At 41.2% G+C, this 22,498-nt stretch overlaps 1 protein-coding gene across 2 annotated transcripts in view; it reads left to right on the forward strand.

The window, feature by feature from the left end:
• Positions 1 to 22,498, forward strand: part of PCNX2 (pecanex 2) — a 161,074-nt gene that overhangs the window by 110,583 nt on the left and 27,993 nt on the right. For both annotated transcript variants that reach the window (XM_063329031.1, XM_063329032.1), the window contains 2 exons: positions 8,490 to 8,548; positions 10,985 to 11,200. In XM_063329031.1, the coding sequence (XP_063185101.1) occupies positions 8,490 to 8,548; positions 10,985 to 11,200 (275 nt within the window). The remainder of the gene's footprint in view (positions 1 to 8,489; positions 8,549 to 10,984; positions 11,201 to 22,498) is intronic.

Consider the following 22,498-nt stretch of genomic DNA (forward strand, 5'->3'; position numbering starts at 1 on the left):
TAAAGGGATTTCGATCCTTGAGCTTGCAGCCTGGACTGGTACTGAGATGTGCTTGGGCCTGGCTTGGGTGCCCTTGGGTACAGCATTCCTGCTGACTGTAGTGGCACTCCCTGGCTGACAGTAATGCAAAAGCTGAAACGTTAGCAAGTTGCTGCTATTTTTCCTTCATTACTCTTCTCTTATAACTGGCAGATTTCCCAATAAAGGTGATATTTTGGGGGAACAAAATTCTTCTCTGTTGAAACAATGAGTATAAACTGGTCCTTGGGAAGTTGGTGCCCTATTCTCCAGGCACACATGTGGCCATGGTTCTGGCATTGGGGGAGAGAACAGAGAAAACCAAAATGTCTGAAGAACAAGGAACATCTTTGTCTGTATCTCAGCCTTAGTTTTTCACGAGCCTTCTGAAATTACATGTTATTCATTAGACTCACTCATCTGTCTTCTCAAGAACCTTCCCTGTCTCCTCCCTGCTGCAGTTCCTATCTGCTATATATCTTCACGTTGCACACCACCAGTAATGCCCACGGACTTGTACCTGCAACACTTGCCTGGTTTGGGACTCTTTAATCCCTTTCAGCAGGTGTGTAGGGCTTTGTGGAGTGACAAAGCCACAGCATTCAGGTGCGGGAGGTGTTGCTTCAGGTAAAGCCCCAGGCTAAAAGAAGCCCTACTAGAAATTACGTTCCCCTCAGCATCTTGAACTGTGATCTCCCCTGGAATAAGTGACCCTGTGTACATGTGTGCCCCATTGGCTACTTGTGGTAGCACAGAGGTACATACATCTCCTCTCCAACCCAGCCCTCATCTCATCGCTTGACTCCGTGTGTGGAGTCACACTCAACTGGGAAAATGTGAGTGCTGTCTGGGAAAGAATGGGTGAGGAAAACCAAGCACCTTTAATTACATAGCTCTGGTATTAAAATAAGTGTTTTCTGAGTTGCCAAGAGTTTCACACTGAAGGGAAGCTATACAAAATTCAAAGTTGTATTTTAACTGTTTGGCAGTATCTCTTTAACTTCTAACATCTCCTCTTCTCAAATTTTGCCCCTGGCAGTCAATAAAACAAATTGGGGCTAATTGAATAGGAGCCATATGTGTGATAATTAATTGGGAGTGCATTCTGATTCAGTGCTCTGTAGTTCCCTGCCGAGTTAAAGATGCATTCACAGCTCCAATTCACTGAATCATTCTAAGAGGACAGAATAAAGACAGAAGGGAGGCATCAGAGAGGGAATGCATGCTGAGGCCAGGCAGGAACACAAGGAGAGATCAAAACCACAAGCGGGATAAATGAAAAGGGAAAGGGATGGGCAAAAAAGGAAAAGCCATGCAGTGAAAAATCTGAGAGAATAATGCAACAGACTTTGATAAGCAGGAACGCAGACCTGTAGAGGAAAAGAAATCATGAGCATGATAGAATAGGACTTTTAAAGATATTTGGAAAGGAAGGCAGCAACAGGACGTAAGAGAAAGATGAGAATAGACTCATAAATCAGACATAGGAAGCATGTAATATTTTAAGGCTTGTGTGGATACGCAGTGGCACTAAAATTTTATAAACTCTTTGTCTAATGCTTACCTTCCAAATTAAGTAAAGCTAATGAGACCATGTAAACTCATGAAATCTCTGTCATGTTGAGTATTGGAAACCTGTTGAAATGAGTTGACTAGATTTCCATGAGAATAGGTGTTCTCAGCAAGCGTTCATCCCATTCACTTGGATAACGTAGATCACTTCTTGTTTTAGATTTAACAGAATCAAACATTTATGGGCAAGCTGAGGTTTGGAGCACCAAACTCAAACCTTTCCTTCAAGAAGATGCTTACTCAAGCAGCTTTTGTCAAGATGTGAAGACAGGGGTAAAGCTGAGATCACAGAGGAGATGTTCAGCAAGTGTAACTGTTCTAACTGAGGTGATACGTAGGCTGTTTACAAATAACAGCAGGGAATAATTCATGCTACAGCGTGCTCGAGTCCTGGTTGTCTCCTTATGTACAAGGGTATGTACTGGACCCAAATTGCCTCAGGGCTTATAAGAGCAAAACGTACAATGTCTCTCACTTCTCTCACTTCTTCCTGAGATAATGCAAAATGCAGAATTGTGTGACCATTGCCACTGAGAATCGCTTCTGAAGCTTTGTGCTAGTTGGGACTCGGTAAATACTGGATGAATGCTAGAGGGATTTTTATTTTTTTTTAAATCCTTTGACTAGCAGTGTTTGCTCTCAAAATACCAGAGGTTTTTTCAGTCTGAAGAGTACTGTAGAGACTACCATAACAACTGCTGTAAATGCTTAACATTCTCAACAGTCCTTGCAATGAAAAAAACAGAGGTATTAAAAGTTACCCTTGTTTTAGGCTGGATTTTGTACAACTGCAGAGTATCAGTAAGCTTTTTCTTGTTCTTCAGTATGGCATCACTGATGCTGCACTTCCAGGCTTATAGCACTGGAATGGTTTGGTTAGCTTCCTTTTTGCCTCCCTTCATCTTCTGGTGAGAATATGTATATGGAAAACCCTATAGTGAACTAAACTAGTATTTCTGATGTAGGCTTCCTTTATAAGGTATCATTCACCAGTCTCTGTCTTATTCTTGTATTTCTTCATACTTTCTTGCCATCTCTACCTCCTAATTTTATTTTTAAGCAGTCACCTTCAGTCTAAAAGTGACACTTAAAATATCTTAAGTATATGCTATTTTAGTATTGCACACTGAAAAAGCATAAGAGCACTTTTTTATCAGCAATAAAGAATATTAAGAATGAATTCTGAAATGCCTTGCTGTCCTTTCCTCCTTTTATGATTTTTAACAAATATGTGCGTGTCTCTGTGAAGTAAAGGTGGTGAACATCATTTGCTGAAGCAGCTTACCAAAAATTTTGGTAATTTTTTTTTGCCATCTGATCTCGCTCTCTTTTTCTGGTGAAAACTTCACCAGGACATTTCTCATCACCTCCTTTCTACTGTCCAGGTTCTTACAGTTTCTCAGGCTTTTGCCGCTTCACTCACGGGCCCATCTGAGAGCGCAGAGCCCAAGTGAACTAGTCCTGCAGAGCTCCTTACCCATAGCTGGGCACACCATAGTACCTTTCCTATAACGTTTGCAGTGGCTCGTGAAGGGAAAACGAGAAAAATAACACTCCACCTGCACTATTTCAGATGCATGATTTTGTGTGTAATTAGCACATTCTGCTTTTAAATTAAAAGTACCTCTATGAATTATGGACAGTGGGGTATAGCTGTGATGCAGGGTCCTGTGCCAAGCCCCATCCTTACAGGAGTGTCAGGGTCCCAGCCCTTTTTCACTGACACAAGAGTGAGCACAAACATGTCTGTGCAGTTGGCATAATCCTTCCACTTATAAAGCTTCTTGTATTACTTAGTATAAAATATCTGAAGATAGTGGCTGAATGCCTTTTAAAAGAAAAATCATACTGAGACAAGGGGAAAGAAGCAGCAAAGTAGACAAATAAGACAAAAGAAAAGTGGTGATATTGGTGACATTTTGGTAAAGCATCAGTGAATATTTTAAAGTACACAGATGCTTAAATGACCACGCTTACAAATAAGAGGTGAATCCCCCAGGTAAGCCTTTGAATGTCAGAGCACTTAAGTGGGCTGTTTAATCTGTGTTTGGGCACTTGGCTTTTGATCTCAAATTCACACCTTTCATTTGCATCCCTATTGCTGCAGGAGCACAGAAATCTCGTCTTCAGGAAAGGCTTCAGAATATGCCAAATAAACATGCTCAGCAGTATCTCAGCAAATGACTGCAATTCTGATTTTTACACCTACTTAAAAAAAAAAAAAAAAGAAAAACCCAACCACCAGTCAACACAAAAAAACCCCAAAACCAAACCAAGAAGGTCTCTGAGTGATTTATAAAAACCTTTTTAAGAAAGTGAAGAAACTCTAAGAACAGGAAATGTTATCTATAATAAGATCTTCCCATGTTTTAAAAGGATCCTTCAATAGTGCTGTCTTTAACAACTGCAACTTTTTATACCTTAGCTCTCCCCCAGTTTCCTAGTGTGCAGTCAAAGCCGCTTTTTATTATTGTTAGATGAAACACTGGAGCAGTCAGGGAAGGAGGGGAGGAAGAAAGCATGAAAAATAAAAATCAGAGCGAGTCATCAGGAAGGAGAAGTTGCTTTCATTTTTGAAGAGATCTCTCTTCATTAACATGAGTTAAACCTAGGGCATGTCTTCCTTGCAGCTGCCCAGAAAACCTGGGCATGGTTATGCACGAAGGGGCTGTCAGCCTTTGCTGTTATAATCGCGCTGAAACCATTCTGCGTTTTAGATGAAATGGATTTTAAACTACTTGGGCATCCTCACACTTCCAATTAGTACCATCGTTTTTGCCGCTGGTGTCCTTCAAATATTCATGGATGCCTGCTTGTTCTGCCATCCCCTCATTCTCCCTCCTGCCTCACTGTCATAGCCTACTACTACTACTGTGTTTTTAATGCTAAGCCTTCCGTTTATAGTGCCAGCAGCGTAAAACATTCACACGGAAACGTTGAGGATTTTTTTTTTTCCAGACTCCCATGAATAATCATAGGGCTGCAGCATAGCAAAGTTTCTCTCTCTTAGATTTGACTGTTAGATGTCATGGAAAGACGGATTAAAATTCATTGGACACAGACAAAGAAAAACTTTGGATCTACCCTAGAAAGGCATCTCTTGCATCTCCCAGAGGGGAACTGCTTTTCTTTGTTTTATTCTCTTTCAAAGTAGAGATCCCCTCCTTCACAGCAGGAATCCTGGAAATCTTGAATTTGTGTTTTGGGGCAAACCCCAACAACAGCAAGGCAGATGGAAAGCTGCAATTTTATTTTCATCTGGAAATAAGCACAGCAATGATCTTTTTTTAAAATTTTTTTTCCTCCTCCTCAACTTGCCCGATTCTTACCATCTGCTGTATGTTCCCCAGGCTGCCTGAATACCCCTCAGCCTTTTTTCTACCTTTCTAAGCAAAATGGGAGAGTAAAGTGGGAGAAGAAAGTCTTTCCAGGTTGAAAAATGAGGCAGTATTTTTGGACAAGGGAAGTATAGGAAGTGACTTCATCCTTTTGCAAAGGGAAGCCATAGTTATAATGGCACGAACAGTGCTATGCAAACCAGTGGATTATCTCGGTGCCCATGTAAATGCTGGATTAAAAGAGCACGAGATAGATATTTGAGGATCTAAGCAGGATGCTGACGACTTAGCCGAAGGCTTTCAAACGCAATCACTTGGTCTCTAGGGCAAGTGCTGAAGGACCTGCACTCAGTTTGCATAGAATAATGCAATTCGGGAAGAAATCCAATTACTCAGCTAATTATCACCTTGGAATAGTGGTAACAACTAAATTTAAAGCAAGAGGCCACTGGAGGAAAGCCCAAATCACCCACTAGTCCCAAAAGTTCACTTTGAGAGGTCCTAGTTGACAGCGAAAAGCCCAGGAGTAAAGGCATTGCTGGTTTGATTGTTAGGCGCAGTGTATTGTAGTTTAACGCTCTGCAAATTCCCATTGCCTCCAAGAAGGTATAGACATAGCTTTGGTTACTAATAATTGTGGAAGATTTTTAAAGTCCAAAATGAATTACCTGACTGAATTTATTCAATTAAGTTGAATTTCAGGACATAAGTTGTCTTTACAAACTGTCTATATTACCCTCAGTCTTAAAAAAAAAAGTAAAAATAAATATATAAAATATTATGCTTCAAAATATCTGTATAAAAATTTGAGTTTTTCTGGTAGTGTCTGAAAACGTAAATCCTTTCTTGTTTTGTGTCCTGAGGCTCATGTTTCAGCTGCTTAAGCAATCGTTACTGTGCTTGGAATGGAGGATAAAGCCATAAGGAAGCCTGGTTTTGTTTTGAGAGGGCTGTGCTGTTTCCTTCCCTTCTTCCCAGTCAGGCAGCGTTATCTGTCTCGGAGTGTCCTGAAGCACTCGTGATTTTCCCTGATTGTTTCACGTATCTTCCTCTCAGAGGCAAAAAGAAAAGGAAAGAAATGGAGTCAGAGTTGCATGCTGGGCAAAAGGATTCCTACTTATTAGAGATTAGAATTTTCTGAAGTATTGCTTGATTTGTATGGGTCTCAATATGCCTCAAGAACAGAAATGCTTTATAGGTTGGTAAAAAATTGGGGTAAAGAATAGTATTGACTTGTACCTCATACTGCCACACTGATTTCAGAGGGACTGAAAGTTAATAAGGAGTCTCATAATCTTAGAACGTATGCATTTGGAAATCAGCAGTGTTTCTCTGCTGAGAATAGAAAATTGATTGAGTTCTATAACCTAATCTTTATGCTTACTCTTGCATATGTTGCAATTGCAGGTGGATGTATATCAGGGCAGAAAAATTCTGACAACATTTTTAAAGTAAAATCATTCTTTATATTCTGAACTGCTTAGAAGGCCCTCCCCCTCGTTGCCATTTTCTGTTGCATAGGAAATGAAAATTGCAGTTACAATAAGCTGAGCCAACCAGAGGCAGGAAGATAAATAATACATCAAATAAAATGTTAATCTATGTAGATAATGTACTAATATTAATTAGAAATAATTCTAATTAAGACTCATATTCTCTCCAACTGTATTTCTTGCAAAGTAAAGAGCGTGCCTTTTTAAAGCAAATATCAGTTGCTGGTAGGTTGTAGAAGTAAAGCAATTCTGTTCCTCTTCTGTCTACTACATGGATGCCTGCGTGCAATTTTTCTGTTGGTCTGTTTTTCACAGCTTTTTGGGGGAGGCTGTAGTGGGTGGATGAAAAGGCTTCTAACATTAGGGACATCAATGGCATCCTTCTCCCAGTTGGCTTCAGCATGAGCTTGTAGCTTTAGCTCAGAAACTTCCAACCTTTTAAATAGCTTGTATATTGACACGGGAAATCCTGGAAGCCAATACTGCGATGAGGACATAGACTCCCAAAGAGTCTCTGCTGTGCTTCAAAGACAACATTACCCGGGGTTCACAGTATTACTTAAGCTGTTTGAATGCCTCCCACATAACTTACACCCTCTTTACTGCAGTCTTCCTTGGGGCATATCTAAGTTCTCATAGTGAGTAGCTAAATTGGGGCTTTCTAAGTTGACTGTCCAACCATCAGCCCTTCAAAATCTCCACTATGGTCTGTGCTCCACCCTTAAGAGCCAGACCCCAGCCAGTCCCACCTGGTCATGCCACCCTCATCGCAATTTGACAAAGGAAACGATGAGGACCATGCCTGAGTGTCTCCCTTGGTTCCCGTGCCAGGAGAGATGGTGCCTTGGCCCTTTTCCCCTGTGTTGGCAGGCTGGTTTACAGGTGAGACTCTTGCCACTGTCACATGTAACCTCATGCTGACTGCAGTTTAAGGCAAACAGCTCTGTCTTTCCCCATTTTCTGTTTTAACCCCATTTTCCAAGGAATGATAATATTTAAGTATCTGATCGATAGGTCTTCTGCTAAGGCTTGTAATGAGGGCAAAACTTTTGAGATGATATTCTTAATGAAGTGTCCTGAAATCCTAAATCACCACTGCCAGAGCCAGTATTTCAGGAAAATTTATATTTACTATAGCATTTCTGTTAGCCAGGCTTTCACTTGTACCCTGAAGGCTTGGGAGATGGTTTGTACTTCTGGTGTTGAACATGCCTAGTCACCACAACACACACTGCCTTCTGTTGGACACATGCTTGCCCCCAGGGATTTACTTGTTCCTTATTTTCAGGCTTTGCTAATGTCTTTTGTTAGAGGTAGGAATAAAAGTTCAGTCCAATCTACTTTTTAGTTGCTTTCTGTTCTGTGGCCATTTTTCCCATGGTATTTATATTCCACTGCTACAATGAAAATACTGAGTAGGGAATATATAATTCATAATGGAGACAGAGTTACTGTCTGTATGGAATAAGACTGTGTAATTTATTCTTTTTCCAGTTATAAGAATGACTGGAGACTGTCATTGCTGCCTAGCTAAATATGAAACTAAGTGATTTTTTTGTTGTTGTTTTTCTATAGATGTTATACATCCACAGAAATATTTTCACGCAAAGAAAACCCCTTGAGTCCAGCTATTTCCCTTAGGCTTATAAGGGGAAAAAGACTGATTTGGTATTTTCTATTCACTGTTTTGGTGGCACCTGGCTGATGCACTTCTGGAGCCAGTTCAGTTATTTAAGTATGTAGTGTTGTATATTATCAAATGCTGAATTTTGAATGGACTCTGCCCCAAAAGAAGAAAAATGGGGAAAGAAGAGTTGGAGGAAAAGAAGGAGGGAACACAGACACTTTTTTTGGGTGTGCTGATAAGCTACAATATCAACATCAATACTGAACTCAAATAACTATATATATGCCTACTTGGAGTAAACTGATGACTGGATTAGAGCGTGAACTGCATAATGATATAAACACAGAATGCAAAGATACATTAAAAATAAAATAAAAATGTTTTTTAGGGAGACTTCTTTTTAAAAAAAGAATTGTCTGTACACCATGTCTTTGTTTCCAGCACCAAAAGATCGGACCATTCCAACACCAGACTGGCAACTCAGATCGAAAAGGATGCAGGTACGGTCTGGGAGTTGGGGTATTTCATTTGATTTGCAAAATGTGATATATTTACACGGTTGAGGCTTTGCCTGGGAAGCTGAAGAGATGCAAAGGTTTTAAATGTGTGAACAAACCAGAGTGTTTTAAAGTGTAGTAGAGCATCAGTTTAAGTTATGTGACTTGATAAGTAAATTCATTCTTCAGTTACATGTAGCTGATCAGGGAGCTGCTGGGCTGTGAATTGCTTGGTTAATCTTGTGCGGAGTATGCGGCAGACATCCACGCCAGACTTGAAGGTCGGCTGTGGTGAGGAAAAGGTTTTGCAAAAAAGCAGCAGATTAACAGTGCCCCTGCCACTGAGCAGTTTGGGCTGACGGATATCTCCCCTGTCCTGGAGAGAAACCTTTCTGGAGAGGGGAGAAAGGGAAATGGGAAGATTTGTAGGAGGGGGTAAAAGAAAGACATAGGAAAGATGGTGTGCCTCTCCCCCGGGTATTGGTCCATTAAATGAGCTCCCATCCATGGCAATGTAAAGTGCCTTCCTGGGCTGCACTGGCCAGTTCCTGCGAGAGTGGGAAGCGAGATATTTTTTGGCAAGTCAGTGGACATGGAGAGCATGTGGTACCTCAGCTGATGCCCTTCAGCACCTGGCAGGACAGAGCCCTTTCCAGGGGAAACTGATACCAGTGTTCCGTGACAAATCATGGTCCCATTGAGAAGACAGGGTTTCATACACAGGTTTCTTCTGCTTCAGTATTCTGCAGTTGCTTTTATTTTACCACTGAGGTGTTAGGGGCTTGTATTGTGGAGATATAAGCTTACATTGTAATTATTGTTGTATTTTTGTCTCCCCACCTTTTTATTCTTATCCATTACATCAGTAGCATGAACAAATACGCATCTTCAGGCAGAAATGGGTGTAATTCAGAGTGTCCAAGAGAGCAAGAGAGGTATTAGCAGTTTGAGGCATATATAGTGCTCTTCCATTATTTATCATTTCAAGGCAGGGACTTAAGATGTTTCCCAAGGCCATTCTGTCATCTGATAGCAATAACCTTTAGCATTATTATATATGCTAATATGTTAATTATGTTTTAAAACCCATAGCTCAAGCAAAATGTTCCTGGTGTGTGTGTGTGCTTAAAATATTAATTTTATGACTCATTTAGATTTTTGACTGAATGTACTGCAGAAGGTGTAGAGTATGTCTGTATGTGCATATGCACCTGCATGTCCATACATTGTAGGGATGGATGCTTAATGGCCACAGTGATGAAAAGCTGTGTAGTAACACACCCACTCCTGCTCTTGTATTGAGGAGCAATTTGTAGGGGAAACTATAGCTTGGTGTCCTCCGGGTTTTTTCTCCATGTTAGATCTGCTCACAAATATGCACATACATAAATATGCATGTATACCTGTACATATATATCCACGTACACTCTCATGTATACAAATACACATACAAGATGTTGGCTGGTACATGTATATCTAGTTATGCACCAGCATTTAAAAAGTATTAAGGGTGCAACACTGATGCAATATGAAAATAAAAACAGTTCTCATGTGAAGCATACATATTATGTAAAAGACTACGAGCATAAGGCAACACCACGTTGAATTATGTGGCACTGTGTTAGCATTTATGAAAGATTTACTCCCTTTCATGGATCACCATCGTTAAGTGCTGATTTTAATCCGGTTAAATGCCATAGACCTTTATGGGATGAGACCTTTAGACTGTAATGAGGTGTTACTCACCTGGACAGTTGGTCCAAGTGATGTGTAACTGGACAGCTAATACTATGTTTAGAGAAGTGGTAGCAGTTCTAGCGGGGAATGAACCTCATTTCATTCATTCTCAATATAGTAAGTGTGTTCTTTTAAAATATCTATCCTCATATTAAGTACCCACAGATACTTCATGGACAAAACCTTGAAAAATTCCTGGAGGACTGAAAGAAATAAAGTTACTTACTGGAAGCTATGTGACCAAATTTTTTAAAAATCTCAGCAATAGTATTCATACTTAAGTTTATGTACTGAAATAATAATGATTTCTGGTTTCTTACAATTAAGAACAGTATGTAAACATTAACTTAGCATAGCAGAAACTTGCAGCAGAGGCAAAAAATTCTTGCTGTTATAAAACACAAAGGAGGTGATTTGGTTCAGTCTGAAACATACATTATCATTAATGTAATGTTCTATTTACGGTATTGTGATGTTCTATTTACAGTATTGTTCATATTAAACAAAAGTTTCAGACCTGATTCTCTTAAGGGCTAAAAACCACCTAGGAAATGCAATTTGTATAGAGTATCAAGAAGTTAACTATCTAGCTAGAGGAAGAGGCTTTATGCAGGATTAAAAAAAGAACATAGGATTATACACAGAACCGCTTAGTCTGTTATAAATTTTATTTTTTACCAATGTGTGCTGCTCTGGTTGTAGGAAATGATGACAATAATCTCAACTCCATTTTTTATGAGCATTTGACAAGATCTCTGCAGGAGTCTCTTTGTGGAGATTTGATTCTGGGCCGCTGGGGCAACTACAACACAGGAGACTGTTTTATTCTGGCATCGGATTATTTAAATGCCTTTGTGCACTTGATCGAAATTGGAAACGGCCTTGTCACCTTTCAGCTCAGAGGGCTGGAATTTCGAGGTAAGGATCCCTGATAACTTAAATAACAACAAAACCAGCAACAAAACCTTTCTGGCTTTCTTAATCTATCACAACTCTATAGTAGGATATAGAATTTAAGAACTTTTCTCTCTCTTTTAGCAGATATTTGTGTGTCTAAAGGCTCTGTACTACTTTGTATCGTTATTTGAATGACAATGGTTTGCAACTTGGATGTTAAGAAATTTGGAGTCCTGTTCTGCAGTATCATAAAACTTTCAGAAGGAAGGCATAGTGAGTTATTTGCTTGGTTCACAGATCTTTTACGTTATGCTTAGTTGTATTTTCAGATTATTTCTTTCCCTCTATAACTGTGAAAACCGAAGTTGTTCTTAAAATTGTTCAACCCCCAAAACCGGTCTTTGAAAAAATGCCAGATATCATAAGGCTTCCCCCATGGAAAATATCCTGCGTTGGATCATGCAAGATGCCAGTGCTGAGATGGTTTCTGTCACAGTAGAACAGGAGAGGAGAAGCAAGCGCATCAGGACTTCATATTTCTCTTATTTAGGAAGTGCAGACTTCAGTTGAGGGAGGGACCTCACTTTTTTCCTATTCAGCATATTCCTCTGTCAGGACATTCCTCTTTAAGGATAGTAATTCCATCCCCTTCCTAGGTGGTGTGGCTTCAGTGACGCCAGTTTCTCATAATGTCACACTCCTGTCCTTTTGTCTGTTGCTGTCCCTAAAGTAGGAAGAAAAAGGAAAGTAAAACCACAAAACTTTTAAATAGTTTTTAAATATTGCTCATTTTTGGCTGCCCGTGTTTGTTGCTTGGGTTGGTAACTTTTCAAAGATACCACTTTGCAATTGCAAATGATTGGAGTTTTGAAATCCTCGAATAAACAGCTTCCCAGGCTCCAGGGCCGAGCATCTAATGTGCAACCTGTAGAGGAGTGTATATTCAAGGCGACTTTTCAACAAAGTTGAATATGAGGAAAATAGGAGTCAGACTGGCTCTTTGAATGCACTTAGGTGTGGGAGGATTAGACTAGGAAATAATATGTGTGGGTTCGAGCCTTGAGTCTGTGACAGACTCCCTGTAGGATGTTGAACAGGTTGTGGTGAATGCTTGATGTTCACTTTCATTTCTGCATGGTTGGGACGAAGATAACACTCCTGTGTCTTAAGAAAAGTTATGTAGAAAACAGTAAGTACCTGAAAAAGATTGGTATTGTGGTACCTGAAGAGATATCTATTCAGTACAAAGGCAAATTAGAAGAAAAAGCAAGTGGAAAGGAAGAGAAAGAATTTGTTTATCAGACTTATAATTTATCATTGTTCATAATGATTATGATGTTGTATGTGTGGCTCTGTGGCTTTCTTCAACTTCAAAGTATTGTCTTCTCTTGGTGTGCCCTCAAGGTAAGCAGTGGTGCTGCTGTGTCACAGATAGGTACTGAGGCTAAGTACACTATAGAGTCCACAGGTGGAAGGCTTTTTTTTTTGGGTAGATTTGGAATTTGCTGTTACTGCTTTCAAATCCAGGCCAGACAAATGCAGTTTTATGTTGTTCTGCAAGAACAATTAAATACTGTGGCAGTTCAAATCTCTTATTTACAGTACCACTGGTTTTACTGGCTAGTAGATCTCTGAGATGATAGCTGTTTTGTTTTTTTTTTTTTTAATGGAAACTCTGTGGAGTCAAAAAAAATAGTTTGTTCATTTATGCAGATCTGAAAAGAAAAGTGACTTCCAGGAGGGATTTACGTGTGTTAAAGAGGAGACATACCTTGGACAAAGTTGACATTCTGTTCGGATCTGTTGGGATTTTGAGTAAGCAGGACTATGTACACTTCCATTACCTTGCATTCTAATTTCAGAAAATTATCTTTGCTGATCATCCTTTTGTGTTAAAATAGTTCACTGTAGGATTTGAAACAAACAGAAGAAGGAAATCGCATTTTCATGCTTAAATTACATTAATTTTGTGAGTGGTTGGTTTTTTTTTTTCCCTTTATGCGGTTGCCACCTACTGCTGGGTCTTTCTCTAGCATGACCATCCCCAGGCAGTTCAAGAAAAGAAAAGTTGCAAACAGAGATGAAAAAATAAGAAAGGATCTTCAAACCATGTGCTAGCTGGATAAAAAGATAAGGGGCCTAGCAGATGGGCTTAATGAACTGGAAGTTGAATAGTGAACGACTGGATAGTTTTGTGGCAAAGGGGTTTGGGAAGACTTTGTTTGACTTTGGGCCAGGACGGTTTACGACCAGACAAGTGCCATTTTGCATCTGAGAGCAAAGATCAAAAATTGGAGTGTGCCACCTGTCAAGGCATCTCTGTGTTCCTTAAAATCACAGTTTAAGTAACTAAATGGGTCTGAAAATTGACCTTTCCATGCAGATTGCCTAACATTGTGCAGTGTTAGTACTGTAGCTCGTTCAACTTTGCGAATAGATCCAACATGTCTGCTGGCTGCAACAGGTCTTTAAATTCAGCTGAGCCCCACAGCCTCTCATGTCTTTCGTGGGCTGCCATTTAGAGCCATCTGTGTTCTCATCACGAATGTGGGCTAGATGAATGGACAGTAAGGTGGATAGATAACTGGCTGAAAGACAGAGCTCAGAGGGTCGTGATTAGGGGCACAGGGTCTAGTTGGAGGTCAGTGACGAGTGGTGTTCCCCAGGGGTCAGTACTGGGGCCAGTCCTCTTCAATACATTCATCAATGACCTGGATGAGGGGATAGAGTGCACCCTCAGCAAGTTTGCCGATGACACAAAGCTGGGGGGTGTGGTGTCTGACACACCGGAAGGCCGTGCCACCATACAGAGAGACCTGGACAGGTTGGAGATCTGGGCAAAGAGGAACCTTATGAAATTCAACAAGGGCAAGTGTAGGGTGCTGCACCTGGGGAGGAATAACCCCATGCACCGGTACAGGTTGGGGGCTGACCTGCTGGAGAGCAGCTCGGTGGAAAGAGACCCCGCAGTCCTGGTGGACAACAGGATGACCATGAGCCAGCAATGTGCCCTGGTGGCCTAAAATGGCCAATGGCATCCTGGGGTGCCTCAAGATGAGTGTGGACAGCAGGTCAAGGGAGGTCATCCTCCCCCTCTACTCTGCCTTGGTGAGGCCGCACCTGGAGTACTGTGTCCAGTTCTGGGCTCCCCGGTTCAAGGAGGACAGGGAACTGCTGGAGAGGGTGCAGCAGAGAGCTACCAAGATGATGAGGGGACTTGGAACACCTCTCTGATTAAGAAAGGCTGAGGGATTTGGGTCTCTTCAGTCTGGAAAAAAGATGGCTGAGAGGGGACCTTATCAACACTTATAAATACTTAAAGGGTGGGTGTCAGGGGGATGGGGCCAGGCTCTTTTCAGTGGTGCCCAGGGACAGGACAAGAGGTAATGGGCACAAACTTGAGCACAGGAAGTTCCACCTAAACATGAGGAGGAACTTCTTTACTTTGAGGGTGACAGAGCACTGGCACAGGCTGCCCAGAGAGGTGGTGGAGTCTCCATCTCTGGAGATGTTCAAAACCCGCCTGGACGCGTTCCTGTGCCACCTGCTCTAGGTGACCCTGCTCTGGCAGGGGGGTTGGACTAGATGATCTCCAGAGGTCCCTTCCAACCCTATGATTCTATGAATGTCCGCATTCCCAGTTTCTCTCATGCTCCTCGGGAGGAGGCTGTCAGCCTGCAAAGCAGCACTCTTACCCCAGTTTGCAAAAGACCTGGACCAAGAGGGTGGAGCAAACTGTCAGCTGGGAAAGCACAGACAAGTTACTGGAGGAGGAAGAGAGGAGTGGGAAAATGGGATTGAGAATCTCACCGAGATTACCTCATCTTCAGTACAAATCCAGTCCCCTATTCCTTCTCACCCTCAAAGTATCACTGGGGGAGGAGACTCTCCAATAGTAGAAGAAGAAAAGGATGGAAATGGGACGGAAAGGGACTCCCCCTGTCCTCCTCTCTGAACCCGCTGGATGATGCTATTCCAAGAATAAGAGAAAATGTGTTGTTAGTTTGTGTCCTCACAGACATGGTATGTAAGGAATGTTTCTCCAGCTTTCAGAATATTTTCTCTGGGTAGAGGAGATGTTATGGGAAGAGAAACTAGGAGCGTGTGAGCATTGTTTGGCTTAGAACAGAGAAGCCATGTAGGATTGAACTAAGGAACATACCTGAGGAAAGAACTGCTCAAACACTGTAGCATTTGACATGCCACGTGAGAGCTGAACCCGACTGGACTGTGCAGAACGGGTGCCAGAGAAACCACATGAATTACAAGCCTGCTGAATGATGTAGAAGGAACCAGGCATGAGCCGGGTAAGATGGATCTGCCTGATGCAGACTATAACAAAAAGCTTCATGGACTCCAAAGTGTGGGCAGGTAGTCTGCTGTGTGCCCGGTGCAGACTTGCTGAGATGGTGTGCTGACACAAGAGCATTTCTTTTGTCTCCAGGTAACCCATGAGGGCTGTGTGCTGTAGATAAACTATGCTGCAGTACCGTGCCCTTCCTGTAACAGGTTTCATCCTTGTATGAACGAGGAACTGGGCTGCTCTGGTGGGGCCGTAGGGTGCCCAGACACTGGGGCACTGAGTCTGAGTAGAAGGAGCTGGAAGGGCTGACCTGAAGGCAGAAGCTGCGTAAGAAGATGGGCCAAGGGCTGTCCCAAGGAAGCTTTGTGACAGCTGAAGCTGAGATTAAACTCTTCCTTGGAAGGGTTTCTTTGCTCCTTCCTTTGAGATGGATCGCTGCGGGCAGGGGCAGGAAGATGGAGCAGGCTGCCCCCAGGAAGCACCAAGAGCCATCTCCTGTGTGGATGGGAGATGTTCTTCCCCACTTCAAATTTTGCAGATGGCAGGTGTGGGGTACAACTGAATATGGTAGGACTTTTTTTCTGCATAAGTGGGAAGAGCATATGCAACTGCCCCGAAAGAACCTGATGGTTTATGAAGTCAAGAGGCAGTTGTTAAGCACCAGGCTAATTTCCTCCGCTTTGGGCATCTTACATTCCTATTTTTAGTTGTCTGGTCATGCACTGTTTTTCACATAGGACCCTGATTTCTTTCATCATACAGAATGGTTTCCCACAAGGAGGAGGAAAAGGGCTAGAGAAGGAACTTGAAATCTGTAATTTCTGAGCTTTGGCTGCTTGACTTCAATTTCAAAGAAGTAATTTTAATTGAGGGCCCTAAAAATCTGCTGTTCCTTAAATAGGAAGTCTATGTTTGCTTTGGAAATGAGTGAAGCACAACAGTGTTCTCTGTGTCTGTGACTGTTTTCTGTTTATAAGTAAACAAAAAGCAATATTTGCATTGTGGAGCAACACCTACGGGTGTTTCTCATTGTGGTAGCTGAAAAGCTGTGCTGGCAATACTGCCACAGCAGTGCCCAAAGAGGAGATCATAGTGTCTTTTGAATTTAAGTGTACTGGGGGCAGGAGGTACTGTCTCCCCAGTTTGCAGCCTCACTAAGAGTTGGCATTATAAATGACCGATCCAGATGCCTTTCTAACTGTATGTAATAGCATTTGGCTCAGGTTTTAAATGAACAAAAAACCCAACCAACCAAACCCCTGCAGGCAGGGTAAGAAGATACAGACTGAGCAGACTGAAAGAAGAGAGTAAGCAAAGCTGGGGCTCCTCTGTTCCATCTTTAGTCCGGTTCAAATTAAGCACCTTCTATGAATTAGTTCTTCACTCTCCCTTTGTAGGGACAGAGAGGGGATGTGCCTCCATCGTGTCATTCATCCTATGTGGAAAGCAGGGGGGGCCTCAATACTTCCAGGCATTGAGAGGAGACGCCCAACTCCTCCTTTACCAAAAGCGAAAAGAGGGTAGTAATGAGCTCAGGCCAGGTGAGAACTTTCAAGTAGCTGCACGTTGGTGTGGGGAATCAAGCCCTTCGGTAACGTTACTGTCTGTGTTAGACCACAGCGGCATGCTAAAAGCAGCCTGCCAGAAGAAATACACAGTGTATCATTTGATTTGAAAGGAAGAGACAGGGGAAAAACCGCAATCAGGGAAAAGCAGAAAAAATGTCAAAATATCTAGCTCCTGCGAGTTCCCTGTAGAACAAGGAAGACTTAGAATACTTTCCTGTTTAGTCTATGCCTCTACAAAATGTCTTTTGGAGAATATCCAGTTAGGTGTTACATGTGCAGAAATTACTTATGGATGGTGATGCTGAAATCTCAAGGAGCTGTTTTCTAACTCATGCTCGGTATTCTTCAATCATGTAATTAACTTCTACATCTCTGCTGTGATTTTTTTTGTTACTGCATGTTGCACGGGCGATATTCATACTTCACTTGGAACGTCACTAGATGAATCAAGAAAAGAGGCACAGAACTGACACGCGTGTAATTGTATGAAGTGGAAGGCAGCTGTGACAGCAGGATGGGATCGCCCATGGGGCTTTCTCTGTTTTAGCTAGCTTATTTCCCATGCAAAATGGTGTGTGAATACAGCCAGTTTAGGGTATAAGCTTTAGGCACAGTAATGATGTCTGAGAAATAAGGACAGTTACTCATGTCTGCAGTGTATGTGTACGCTGTATAGTTTTATTACTGTAGCAAGTACATTACCAGTGTAAGGAATATTTATTGGTGTTTGATTTCTGTGTCTGAAGGCTCTGTAGCACTAGCAAGAATCATTCTTTATTTAAAGAGTGGTTGCAGCTTTCATGTTTTGCTTGTACAAATCACCTCTTGCTGTTGGGAAGTAAAGTGCCCACCTTCACGTCTTTTCTGAGACCGCGCTTGAGGTATGTTCAGTGTATGCACCAGGCCGTCAGAAGGTATTGATAAATTACAAGAAGTTCAGAGAAAAGCAACCATTTTTAACACACCTATTTGGAGAGAAGGTTAAAAACCAGAAGTACATTGTTTGTGGGGAAAGAACAAAGGCTGAGAAACACAGTGCTCAGAAATATTAGAGGCATGAACAGAAAGGATGTGAAAGGCTTCTTTAATCTTGGTGATTTAATTGGGAAGAATGGCATGAAACAGGGAAGAGGATACTTTGTTGAATGCATTAAATCTGTGATGTACAAGCCTTTCTAGGTGTACAATGATGCTCCAACAGTGGAAGCCATCTATGAATTTCAAATAAGCTCAGAATAGTTTCTGTAATGCAGACTAGAATAAATAGTTGATGTCTTTTTTCCCTTTCCTCCCTTCCACAATTTTATGTGTATATATGGGTGCACTGGAGAAGATTTCTGGAAGGAAGGAAAATGCTGTGAGGTGCACTGCAGCCTTTTTATTGAGAAAACGTCTTTGCCAGAAATAAAATGTTGTGTCTTGCACTGCACTCCAAAAGGGGTGACATAGAGGGTTTTGTGGTATTTGGTAGCTGCAAGTTTAACAACCAACATCCTTAGAGACTGCTTTCTTCCACCTGGGCTTCCATAATGTGTCTCTGTGGACCAAGAAAAGGAAAGGTTTCTGAGGAGAGGGGATGCCTGTTATTAGAACAACTGATCTGGTTTGAAAACCAGATTGTTTCTCAGGCATACAAGCACCTCAAGCAGCTGAAAACCAAACCACAGTTTTATAACTAACAGCTTTGATGTTTGAGGAATTGATATTGGTTTTCAAGTCCTGAGATTTTTCTTTGAAACAACCTGGGACTATCAGAGCCTGTAAATTACTCTTCTTAATCTGCAATTCCACAAGGAAAGGAGCAGGAAGGACCCAAGACAGTTGCTGGTTTCCAGAAGGTGTTCAGTTCTGGGGTTCGTGAGTTTCCATGTAGGAGCTCAGTTTGCTCCTTTTTGAGGTATTTGTTTTTCTGTGTTTCTAGAACTGTATCTGATGCTCGTTTCAGCAGAGGATGGCCTTTCAGTGGCTGTAATTATGCTCTTTGTGATAACTTGCTGCTTATTTAGCTGCTATTCTGAGGAGAAAAGAAATGTGTAGGGTGAGAATGAGCCATATCCATCAGAATTTGGGAATGCTCAGATTTGCAGCAGAGCTTGGTGGAGCTGATTCAGATATTTCCACTGTAAAGCCTTTATTTGTGAAATATTGATAATTATTTTGCCAAACAAATGGTGAGCAACCAGACATTTCTGTGGAGTCATCGAAGAGACCTCTGCACGGCCTACAAAAGGAGTTACCCTGGGCTTCACGGCTCCATATCAGACTTAACACCTAGTTAAATCCCCTAGTCCAAAACTGGTTGTTGGCGTCACGGAGTCGAAAGCTTGAAGTGCCTAGTGGAGGAGAGTAATTTATGATGTTCTTAATGCCTGTGGGGTGGGGTTAGTGCATGGGCCCTATGAGCCCTTTCTATGTACGTTTGCGCCCTAGTTGCTTATTGTATGTCAGCAATCCTTAGGGCTTAACCTATCACTACCTTCAGCCACAATAATTAGTCCCCATTCTGGATGTGTTGTTAAACTGAAGTGTTTTATGGATATTAAAACTGCTTCTACAAGTATGTGATTGTGTTACAGGATTGCTTTTCTGGCCCTTCAGAAATGAAAAACGCTTTTCTTTGCACTCACTGAGTTTTCAAAATTAAATTCAAAAGCACACTTTGTTTTCAGCCTTAAATTTTATAAGGGTTGGGTGGTCATTAATTTAGGTGTATTTTATGCGTCCTCTTGAAGTGAGATTACAGTCTTCAGTTTCAATTTTCTTATTTCCATTTAGGTCAGATCACTTTGGCAGAGCACAAGTCAGTCCTCAAATCCTGATGTGTCAGGAAAATAGAGCTCCAAGTTCTCACCCTGGTTTTCTCCTAAGCTCACATAGGTTGACCTTGCTTTGTTCAGCTGGTACACGTTTTTGCCTTGATGGATTTTTGGCAACCATCCAGTGTTAGATATCTTACAAATGAATCAGTCTCATCTGTACTAGCAAGGGTCACAGTGAATGACTAAGCTTGAGAGAAGAGGAAAAGCTTATTTTCTTTCTACTGCAGAAAGAAATGTAAAAAAAAAAAAAGTTTTCCCTCAGATTTTAAAATGACTAATTACCAGTGAAAACATTTTCCTGTATTTTAATATTTAATGGTACTACACTTAATTATATTGCAGAACTGAAGTGCACGCTCTGCTCCCTGCTCTTTGGTTTCATGAATAATTCTCTGAGTTGCTTGAACTTGATAATTTTTTGAGAAGCAATATAAAAATTGTCATTTTAATCATCAGCGTATAACACATGCAAAACGGTTTAGGTTTCCCTGCTGTAAAAGATACACACAAATGCTTAGCTTCATTTACTGTGACTTGTCCCTTTTGGCTCAATGGATAAAGCTGAGCACACGGTCTTAGTCTTTGCAGTACCAGTGTCTAGAGTAATGAACCAAAAAGGATTGATGTAGGCACTGGTAAAATTAAATTTCTCAGTAACATGCAAATCTGTGGCATTGAAGTCCAGCCAGTGCATTATGGATTAAAGCAAGGCTCAATTAAAGATGAGAGAAAATTACTGGCAGTCATTCTAGAACTGATTGCAAGAACCAGGGAGGAACCAACGTGTGCTTGAGCATCAAGCCCACATGTTGTCTGCGAGTCCTTGTACTAGATGTCGTTTGGAAATACTAATCAGCAGCGTGATGATAGGAATAGGGATTTGGTGTTTTGTCAGAACACTTTGCCATGGCTCGGATTACACCTTTAAATTTAACAGGGATACCCCAGATGCTCTGCAAGCAGTCAAGACATCAAATCTCCAAGGTGATAGTACCCAAGTCCATCAAACAGCTTTTGTTAAGCAAGTGCATGTTTGCCAGATGCTGACAGAACACAGCCCTGATTGCATTCTTTGGAATAAATGTACAAAATGACCTCATGAGCTCCTTTGGTTGGTTACCAGAGCTTTTGTAATAACATGATACTAATTAGCATGTCTCTCGCTCTCCAAGTTCAATGTTGATTGCGTCCACTGTAGTATAATTTTAACTTTAGTTGATTAAAATTACCTAGCAAAGATGACTTAGAGACATTTTCACCTGTCAAATTAGATGAGAATGCAAATAATTTTTCTGGCAGCTTCTTCTGTTTGTTATGCATGCGATGACAGCTTCCCTCAAACCTGAGGGTCTCTTGAATTCACCTATTATTTGCCTTGCCAGCCTCTTTAGTGTCTTTATTTTACAAAATATATGGCTTAAGAAAACTAGTAATTAAAGAGTCTCCAGCAGTAATATTTCGTATTTATTAATAGAGATAATACAGAAAGCACATAGAAACAGCCAGCATTCCATAGGAATGAAATGTGGTATTTCCATACCAAAAGAAAAAAAAATTTATTTAAGAATGGAGTTACACAGACTGAGCAAAGCCATCCTTAATTCCTTTAGTTGTAAGGGGATCAGTGGCAGTTGTTTATTAGACTTGTGTTTTCATCACTTATAAAAATTTGGCAATACTTAATTTAGCACCTGGTATGATGCAGTACCTTCTGTTAAATTCAGTTTAATGCTGTCAGACCTTTAAACTCTAAAAAATAAACATAACAGTCATAGTAACAGCACCAGCATGGAGTAGTTATTTTTCTCTTTTCAAGCTATGTACAAAGGAATATGCCTTTCCCTGCTTCAGTTTGAGTACAATGTCTTTTGACTTGGCTTCAGAAAAGCATCCACTGACCCAGAGCAGTTGCTGCTTTTTTGCCGTTGAGCAATAAGTGTTAATTCATGTAGAAATCTGTGAAATATGAAGCAGAAGCAGTCCAGTTCATGTCCAGTCCAACTGGAACTGTTTGCTTGATAGGTCATGTTTTGGACTTTGTGGCCGTCTTGAAAGGAAAGAGGTTTATATTTGGGTTACTTGAAAACATTTAATAATTTGTCATATTGTATATCCCTGAAGTCCAAGAAGGAATACATATCAGTGTGTGAACAACACATTATAAGGTTTCACTTTTGGAAAACTGAACGGAGAACACTGGAATATACTGGGTCTTTTTTCATCTTATCTCTTAGGCCTGCAATCTCATTTTTTCTTACACGTTTCCTCCGGATCTTTCCGTTCATCTTTTTTCTTGTATGTTTTTGCTCGCTGCATACATTGTCGGAGGTGTACAGGCAGAAAACAGAAGGTGATAACCAATACGTATGTTATTATATTTTGAAAGGCTTTTCTTGGTGTGGAGAGAGGAATATTCTGGGTGGTACTTCTATCGGTACAAACTAAAGGTCCTCAGGTTGTTGACCAGACAGTTGTGATGGGACCAGGATAGTCAGTCGAGGGCAAAATGACTGTCACGATGATCCACAGAAAGGCCTTTGGGATGCTGCCTTGCTCCAGGCTCTTTTTTGGGGTGCTGGCAAGCTGCGGGGGATTGGAGCGGACACTGTATTCTTTCCCAGTCCAACAT

This window comes from Chroicocephalus ridibundus, chromosome 3, assembly GCF_963924245.1.
Source record: "Chroicocephalus ridibundus chromosome 3, bChrRid1.1, whole genome shotgun sequence".
NCBI lineage: Eukaryota > Metazoa > Chordata > Aves > Charadriiformes > Laridae > Chroicocephalus > Chroicocephalus ridibundus.